Below are 9,777 nucleotides of genomic sequence, written 5' to 3'. Positions count from 1 at the left end.
AATATATATTTATATAAATATAAATATAAAAGTTTTTTTTTTTTTTTGGTGAATAAGAATAAATAAAACAAAACAAAAATTACACGATTACAAGGGGAATACCCCAGGCCCTACCACTACTACAACAAAACACCAAAAGGAGCAGCAACCAAGCTACAAAGCTACAGGCTACAACCTAGCTACAACACAAGAACCCAACCGAACAGACTTACAAACAAGACAGACCGCATAAGACCTGTTCAGGCGCCATGTCCATGATAAACAGGGGGCCTGCACAAGGCCACCATGAAATGCAAGCGAAAACATGTCCAAAACAACATAAAAGACATAAAAAATAATAACAAAACAGCCCAAAATGGGCCCCACACACTAGCTAAATGGACTACAAACATCCAGGAGGTGAACAAATTACAACCAAGAATAAAACACTAAGAGGACACAAAATAACTAATACAGCCATAGGTAGACCTATCCTTTGACTTATTGAGGATTTTAGACAAGGCGCCTTTAGCTGCCTTTGCCGAAACGGGTTTCCAATCGTCACGAAGCCACCAAGAAGGGCGCAAAATGCTGCCACCTCTCCACCACCAGTAAAACATTTTGGGAACAACACTGCATCTTCCAGATTTGCACAGCTTGATGTCACATAAACTCCCCCTGTACATGGAACTGTAAACATGGACAAAAAACAGCCACATATAGAAGTTGAAACTGTTTTTGTGATCAAATAGGAGCAGAAAAAGAGCATAAATTATATAAATTCTCACTACACTCGGCCCACAATATAGATATGTCTCTCCTCTCCATATAGTGTCTCACTTCACTCAACCCACAACTCACAGATATAGACTCCGTCTGGAATAGTAGCTGAGTTGAAAGAGCATTCTTGTCCTGCAAAATAGAAAATATACAGCATATATACAAACTCATTAGAATGCCAGCTTTGGTACTACTCACATCTCTCAACCCACATTTAGAGTGTATAATGTACTGGCTCACTTCACTCAACCCACATTGAGTCTTGACCTGTCCATTCCTTAGATTAAACATCATGAAGAAACTGATTGTCAAGTGTACCTGCAAGATAATAACCATTAAAGAAACACTCAGTATATGCTACTTTCACTCAACCCTCAAAATATAGGTGAACTCACATCCCTCGTGCCTCTTCCAGCAATAGGCAAACTCATGATTGTTGTTGGCAGATTCCATTGTGACAAAAACCAGCTATCACCTGTAGACAACATCACATTACTCAAAGAAGTAATCCTACCCCTCACCATTTGGATAATTTGTTTGGTGACAATCTCAGCAGGAATACTAGTTTGACTAAAAACTCTATTATTCCTCTCCCTCCAGATGTGATACACCGTACACATAAAAGACAACTTAGTAATAGCAGACTTCAGAGATCTACCTTTAGTAGAAATCACAGCCAGCTCAACATTGTCAGCCCAGTTGAGGTTAGGCCAACTCACATTACATTTACCCTGGATAGCAGCCCAAATCTGTGATGAATATGCACACCTAAAGAAGAGATGTGAATGACTCTCCGTAGGATCATTACAGAGGGGACAGCTAGGGTGAGTAATAAGCCCAAAGACCTGCAATCTATCCCTGGTATTCAATCTCTCATGAATAGCCAACCAAACAATAAAACTAACCCTAGGAATATAGGGATGCCCCCAAAGCAATTTACTCCAAGAGACTTTAGGACCCTTATCCCTCCAGCAGTCCCAAGTAGACTGAATAGTGAAAAGACCATCACCAGTAATACTCCACCAAGGACAGTCCTGAGTGTTCACAGAGGGTTTAAAAGTGGAGGGAGTAGATGCAATCCACTCTCGGATCTCCCAAGAATTAGGGAAAGGCCACTTCCAAGCACCACTAGAGATGATGGAGCTAACTTTAGAGTTGCAGTCAAGACCTGAATCATAGGCAATTCTGGGTCCAAATCTGCTCCACAAGGGTCCAAGGGGGTGCCAGTTATCAAACCATAGAAAAGCTTGCTCCCCATTACCAATTTTAAGTTTAATAAGGGGGAGAAGGAGATGTCTAAGCTTCAGGATTTTCCTCCAGACCCATGAGGGGTCACTAGGGACTTTAACATACCAGAAACTCCTACCTTTGAGTAAGTAGGACTTGACCCATTGGCACCACATAGAGCCCTCTCCACCAGAGAAGAGGAACCAAACATGTTTAGCTACAGCAGCCTTATTCCAAATACCCATGTCTTTGAAACCCAAGCCCCCCTCATTCTTGGGTTTACAAATGGAGCTCCAAGCAATCTTAGCACTATGCTTCTTCAAATCAGACCCAAACCAAAGAAAGGCTCTAAGCAGGCTCTCAATATCTCTAATAACCTTTCTAGGAAGGATGAACATAGAAGACCAATACACTTGCATCGAAAAGAGGATGGTTTGAATGAGTTGAGCTCTACCCGCATAGGATAGAAGTTTATTAGTCCAACTCCTAATACGCTTCGTAATCCTATCAATCAGAATTTGGCAATCAAAAGCCTTGAGCTTAGTTGTAATCAAAGGAACTCCCAAGTATTTAACCGGGAGAGTTCCCTCATTAGCAATATGAAGAATCTCCTCTCTGAGGTGCCTGTTACACCCAGAGAAGAAGATATTACTCTTGTTAGGACTCGGAGTAAGGCCTGATAGCCTTTTGAATTCATCCAATCCTTGCATAATAAGGTTCACAGTCCTAGGATCACCTTTACTGAAAATCATCAGATCATCAGCAAAACAAAGGTTCACAATTTTGGTCTTATCGCACCTCCAATGGAACTTAAACATAGGACTCTTGGCTTTTTCAGCAAGGATTCTAGCAAGAATTTCCATAGCTAGCACAAACAGGTAAGGAGACATAGGGTCTCCCTGTCTAAGTCCTCTGGAACCTTTGAAGTACCCATGAAGACTCCCATTAATGCAAATAGAGAAAGAGGGACTGGTCATACACGCCTTGATCCAATTAATCATATTTAGAGGGAAATCCATTGCTTTGAGGATATCAAGAATAAACTCCCATCTAACATTGTCATAGGCTTTCATGATGTCCACTTTCATAGCACACCTAGGGACCTTGGAGTCTCTATGGTAACCTCTCATGATCTCTTGGGACAGAAATATATTATCCGATATCCTTCTACCAGGAACAAAAGCAGATTGAACAGGATCAATCAAACTCGGCAACACAAGCTTAACTCTATTCGCTATGATTTTGGCAATACATTTATAAATAGTGTTACAACAAGAAATAGGTCTGTAATCACCCACCTTCATGGGATTGGGAATCTTGGGGATAAGGGCAATGATAGTGCTATTGACTTCTGTGAGAAGCTTGCCAGACTCAAAGAAGGACCTGATAGCAGTAGTCACCTCCTTACCCACAATATCCCAAGAGCTCTTAAAGAAGCCCGCTGAGTAGCCATCAGGGCCAGGGGCCTTATTGGCCTTGAGGGACCAAAAGACCTCCTTAATTTCATCATCAGTAACAGGCCTACTCAGCATAACAGATTGGTCATCAGAGACCTTGGAATGTACCAGAGATCTGATTCTCTCAAAGCCATGATACTCATCCTCAAAAGGGGAACCAAAAAGATTAGTGAAGTACTGGATGAAAGCACTGTGAATGTCACCACTTTCAGTGGATCTAAGGCCATTACCCATATCCACACTCAGAATCTTCCCCCTATTAATATTACTTTTGACAGTTCTAAAAAAGAAGCTACTATTCCTATCCCCAAGCCCGAGCCATTGGATTCTAGATTTCTGAAGGGCAAGACTCTCTTCCACCTGTCTAAGATCTAAATACTTCTTATGCTCCTCCCTCTCCTGACCTTGAAGCACACAATTCAATGGGTCCTTATCTAATTTAAATTGGAGAAGGTCCAAATTGGTCTTTGATGCTTGAACACGGAGCGATATATTGCTAAAGTCCTTTTTGTTTAGGAGTTTGAGTTTGACCTTGAGTTGCCTCAGTTTTTGATACACCCGAAACATAGGGACACCTCTAATATATTGATTCCAAGAGGAGGACACAGTAGAGATAAACTCCGGATGTTTAGACCAACAATCAAAGAACTTAAAGGGCTTTTTGAAAGAGGTCTTAGCAATAGATGTGTTGACCACAGCAGGGGAGTGATCAGAGACCCCTGAAGGGAGGAAAAATGCAGTAGACTCAGGAAATTTGTCTAACCAAGCCTCATTGATTAACACCCTATCAATTTTCGTGGCTATATACTCACCACCACACCTTTTGTTAGACCAAGTGAACTGGCATCCCCCATAAGAAAGATCAGCCAATTCAGACTCATTTATGCAGGTATTAAACGCCTCATGCTCAGAAGACCAGTTTGAGGACCCCCCCACTTTTTCCTGACGGATTCTGGTAGCATTGAAATCACCCAAAAAAATACTAGGGGATTTGGATTTAGCCCGGGAGATCTGAGCCAAACTCTCAAAAAGAGGAAGTCTTAAATTGTGTTTATTTTCAGCATAAACAAAAGTTGCAAAAAAAACATCATTTGTAGCCAACTCCGTTATCTTGCAAAAAATATGTTGGTTAGACATAGAGATCAATTGGACATTACAAATAACATTATTCCAGCACACCCACACCCTACCAGTTACAGTTGGTTGGGAATTAGACAAAAAAGACCAATCACCAAAACACTTGGAACAAATTTTATTTTCATTTACTTGTTTGATCTTAGTCTCCAAAACACCCATGACATTGATATTTTCATTGAGAACCAAATTTTTAATTTCCTTATGTTTAGAAGGGTCATTCAACCCTCTAACATTCCAAAAAGCAATTTTAACAGTCATTGGGATACAAAAAAACGAGACTCGACAAAAAGCCAAACCACAACCAACTACAACCTGGGTTACCTTTTCTTCCTCCTCTGGCTGCTGGTACCTTTGCCAGAGGACTTACCACTCATCTGATTAGCTGCTTGGTGAGTAGAAGCTTTTTTGATTTCCCTTGCCAACTTGACTTCAGCGATCACTGACTCCATGTGCTCAGCTGTCTGAGGAATAACCAGCTTCGTGATTTCCAGAACTTTTTCTGTAAACTTGTCCATTTCTTTAGCCGGGTCCATCTCTGCACTCTCCTCCGAACTCTCTGAGAGATCCACCACTGCTTGGAAAGGTTTGGGAGCCTCCTCTACCATTGGGTTAGGGGCCAACTCCTCCATCATGTTGATAGGATCTGTTTCCTCCTCCAAGACGGGACTGAGAGCTGGTTCTGGTTCTCCCACCTTTCTCTTACCTTTGGCTGTAACAGTTGTCCACTCATCTACCAACTCCGTAGTTTGCTCCTCAGTGTTTTTTTGTAAAGAGATCAAGTGGGCAACCTGGGTTGAAACACACTTAGCAGTCTCATGCCCAAAAATCTGACAGTGTTGGCATATAGCAGGAAGGCCTTGGTATTCTACACGGATTAATACAGCTTCATTATCACACCAGATCTGGAAATAAGTAGGCAATTTGGAAGTTGCCTCGATTTCAATACAAACTCTAGCGAAGGCCAGTCTGCTACCCCTAGCCGTGAGCTGATCCAGAAATAGGGGATTTCCAATCGCACTTGCTATTCTACTAAACCCATCGGGGTCCCAGTACTCCATTGGAATGTTGAAGAATTTTACCCAGATTGGGATTTTGGTAAACTTCTCTTTTGCCAACTTCATCATTCTCTTCCACTGCTTGAGGATAAGAAGGTAGCCTCCGATATACCAAGGCCCCCCTTCAAGTACTTCTCTGCAGCTTTCTGGGGAATCAAAAATAAAAAACATAAACCCATCCCCATTTGTTTGAACTTCCTTTAATCCTTTAGACTTCCAAAGCCCAAAGGCACTATTACGCAGATGATTATACCCCACTCCCTTATCAACAAAGTAACCGATAAGGGAGGAGTCCCATTTGTCAAGTGGCTCAGATCTGGGAGGCATATGCACGACTATCGCATCATCAACAGAAGAAGGAGGAATATACCTGAGTTTAACACTCGACCTTGACGGTGCAGCTACATTAGCCCATGTCCGTTGTTGTGCAGGTCTCCCTTCCTCCATAGCACTGCTGCTCCCAGCTCCACCTCGCCCTCCTCTCACTCCTCGATAACTACCTCCTCCCCTCCCACGCCCTCCTTGGGGATTAGGGTTGTAACTGTGGTCCACCAAAGGGACTACAGTATCTGTAATCTTCTCTGCCTCCCTTGGATTCACCTTTTGTTTGCCCTCTCCTCGATTCCTGGCTACATCGAGACTGTTAGGGAGATCCCGAAACCTATTATGTTCCTCTTCCACTTCCTCAGACCATTTAGGGTTAGTACCTTGACACACCGGAGTCAAGAAGGCATTACCATCGTCGATCGTTGCTCCGGACGGAAGATTCGTTGAACTCGTGATCAGCTGAGTTGACTCAGCGACAAGACTCGCTCCTTGCTGAGAAGGGATAGGACGACCCCTCCCAGAATCTGGAATAGCCCCCTTCGTTTCCATAGATCTACTCTGATTTACCATTTTCAAACCCGCTACCCCACGATCTCCATCACCCTGAGGTCGTGAAGACTCGTGCTTCGATGTATCTTCTGTAGCTTCTTGGAGTTTTCCCGATGTAACTGTAGATCCCAACTTCGGATCCGTTTGCCTCTTGGTTCCCCCTTCACGCGAAGCCTCAAGAGTTTGATCAGGTTCAAGATCGCGATCCATAGGACTCTCCACCAATGGATCCATGTTTCCCGCAGCCAACACTTCAAACGAGTTTTGCACAAGACCTAAAGCCTCAATGGGTTTGACCAACCCTAAAACATTCATTCCTGTATTGCGTACACGTGCACTAAGGGAGCACTCAGATTTGGTTAGAGCATTAACTCCGATCATCACTCAATGAGATATTGAAAACCCTAGAAACAAGGAGTTTCTAGAGAGATGTGGGAGCTTCTCTCTCTAACCCATGTTTTAAGTCCTTGGTCTAGGGGATAAAAATATAAAAGTTGGATAGCCACGTATTAACAAAATAATACCTCCACTTGTTGCCTCCAAAAGCTACATTTTCCAGCTGACACCCACTTAAAATAATTCAAAAACCAATCATCAACCCACGTGATAGAAGGCGTATTTGCAGCTGGAAACTCTGCCCAACGTGGGTGAGCTTCCAATACTCAACTCACGCGCCCACGGCAGCGTGGTAGTAACATCATCATCTTCGAACACCATCGCCAGAGGCCACACCCAGTCAAGGAACACACCTCCGGCGCAACATATAAACCCACACCGTCGGCTTAAAGCCCAACAAGGCACCAAAACGAGCACATCGAAATCACAGTACTAACACCGATAGGGTCCAAGAAACACCACCGGTGTAGCACATAAACCCACAATGCCGTGAAGAGCCAACATACGCGACCCACCACCGGCGATAAAAACACCGTTGCTAGAGAAAACCAGTCCAGCTCCGGAGAAGACCAGCAACCTTCAACGACCGTCTCACACTGGACGAAGCCGGAAGCTAGCCCAAACCATGGACACCATATCCAAGAGTCCATAACGCACCATCAGCGCAACATATTACCACACCACCACTAGTATAATCAGCGAGGCAACCAACCACTACTGAAACCAACTCCTAATGCACAGGAAAGCGTTTCCAGCAGTTACGATGTAGGCAGCCAAAACACCAGAATACTCCGAAGAACACACCACCCCCTATACCACCAAGAAGTAGGCAAACCAGCGTCGATTAAATGGTGGAGTCGCCTGAGCCATAATCAAAGCATAGACAGAACAACCGGAATGGACACCGGACTGGATAGAACTAACTCAAACCCACTAGTACCACAGTGGATGAAATACAACCACCTCCATGAACGGCAAGACCGCCTCCACGAAGCACACCCGATACCCAACGACGGCAAAGAAGATCACCGTAGAACTGCATCCACTAACTCAACAACCGCCGACCTCTTGCTATTGAGAATCATCTTCGATCTAAGAACCCACTAAAAATGAGCTTCCAGATTAGATATCCTCAAATACAATAGTCAAAAGTCAAAACAATGTGTAACTACACTAAGCTCACACTGAAAACATGCTCACTCCAACTCAGATTATTGAGAGGAGAAGCTAAACAAGCTGGCCGAGACTGTACCAGAACATACCACCATGAATCAACACCGGGGGGAGCTTTCTCTCTCTAGATCTACTTTCTTCCCCACTTTCCTTGGTTGAACGACTGGTCGCTTCTGGATGAATTAGAGTTCAATTTAATTTTATTCCCGTTTCCTTTTCTTTTCTCTAACTTTCTCTTCTAGCTCTCAAGAAGAAAGTTTCTCTCCAACTCTCTCCGTCCTTCTCCACCCTTCTCTGTTTTGTTCGAGGAACTAATTAGGTTTGGCAACTTATAGCTTCGTTCTCTTAAGTGACCATGTTTAACTCAAACTAATCTTGCTCAGCCTCCAAGGAATAGAATTCACTGAGTAATCGTAGCTTGACGATGTAGTAAAGGAACTAATTTAATGTTTTGTAAATCACCTAAGTGTTCAATTCACAAGCCCAAAAGCATGAATTTGAATTCGCTTTGATTTTAAACCTATTTCCTTTTCTTTTCTCTAACTTTCTCTTCCAGCTCTCAAGAAGAAAGTTCCTCTCCAACTCGCCCCGTCGTTCCCCACCCTTCTCTCTTTCGTTCTAGGAACTAATTAGGTTAGGCAGCTAACAGCTTCATTAGCTTAAGTGGCCGAGTTTAACTCGAACTAATCTTGCTTGGCCTCCGAGAAAGAGAATCTGCAGAGTAATTGTAGCTTAACGATAACAGTTTGACTTAGGCAACTCATTTGATGTTTTCCAAATCACCCAAAGTGTTCAATTATCAAGCCCAAAAGGGTGAATTTGAATTCGCTTTAATTTGCATCCTATTTCCGTTTCTTTTCTCTAACTTTCTCTTCTAGATCTCATGGAGAAAGTTTCTCTCTAACTCTCTCTGTCCGTCTCCAACTTCTCTCTTTTGTTCTAGGGCTAATAGTTTCACCAGCTTAAGTGGCTAAGTTTAACTCAAGCTGATCTCGCCTAGCCTCCAAGAAAGAGATTTTACAGAGTAATTGTAGCTCAACGATATTAGTTGGACTTGAGCGCGTCATTTAAGGCCTTCTAAATCGCCCAAGTGTTCGATTCTCAAGTCCAAAAGGATCAATTGGTTAATTTTCATTCTATTTCCTCTCTTCTCTCTAATTTTCTCTTCTAGTTATGAACAAGAATGTTTCTCTCTCCAACTCTCTCCGTCCTTCTCCATCCTTCTCTCTTTTGTTCTAGGAACTAATTAGCTTATCCAGCTATTAGTTTCTTTAGCTTAAGTGGCCATGTTTAACTCAAATTAATCATGCCTATCCGCGAAGAAAGAGAATTTACTGAGTAATTGTAGTTTAACGATATTAGTTTTACTTAAGCAAATGACTTAATGTCTTCTAAATCACCTAAGTGTATATATCTCAAGTCCAAGATGATGAATTGGAGCTCACTTTAATTTTCATCCTATTTCCCTTTCTTTTCTCTAACTTTCTCTTCTGGCTCCCAAGAAGAAAGTTTCTCCCCAACTCTCTCCGTCCTTTCTCCAGTCCTCTCCCTCTTCTTCTAGGAACTAATTACCTTAGGCAACCCAACAGTTGCATTAGCTTAAGCGGCCAAGTTTAAGACAAGCTAATCTTGCTTAGCCTCCAAAAATGAGAATTTACTGAGTAATCGTAGCTTCACGATATTCGTTTAACTTAAGC

General features: G+C 42.7%; 1 protein-coding gene across 1 annotated transcript; it reads right to left on the bottom strand.

Moving 5' to 3' along the window:
* Positions 1–428: 428 nt before the first annotated feature.
* On the bottom strand, positions 429–6,892 carry LOC145821834 (uncharacterized). Its single transcript, XM_082918407.1, has 6 exons — positions 4,902–6,892; positions 4,710–4,806; positions 1,155–4,553; positions 1,000–1,077; positions 782–891; positions 429–669 (listed from the first exon to the last, which is right to left on the bottom strand). Exons 1-6 carry the CDS (start codon positions 6,890–6,892, stop codon positions 429–431), a joined length of 5,916 nt encoding a protein of 1,971 aa, XP_082774533.1.
* Positions 6,893–9,777: the final 2,885 nt, after the last annotated feature.

The sequence above is a fragment of the Camellia sinensis genome, chromosome 3 (genome assembly GCF_055761805.1).
Source record: "Camellia sinensis isolate YWXY chromosome 3, ASM5576180v1, whole genome shotgun sequence".
Lineage (NCBI taxonomy): Eukaryota > Viridiplantae > Streptophyta > Magnoliopsida > Ericales > Theaceae > Camellia > Camellia sinensis.
The sequence above is the reverse complement of the archived record's forward strand: the minus strand, read 5'-3'. Positions and strand labels throughout refer to the sequence as shown.

Coding starts and splice junctions, on each gene's coding strand:
- LOC145821834 (XM_082918407.1), bottom strand. CDS start 6,892: ATGATCGGAGTTAATGCTCTAACCAAATCTGAGTGCTCCCTTAGTGCA. Junction 4,807..4,901: donor AGCCAGAGGAGGAAGAAAAG/GTAACCCAGGTT, acceptor TTGGAATGTTAG/AGGGTTGAATGACCCTTCTA. Junction 4,554..4,709: donor TGGAGACTAAGATCAAACAA/GTAAATGAAAAT, acceptor ATTTTTTGCAAG/ATAACGGAGTTGGCTACAAA.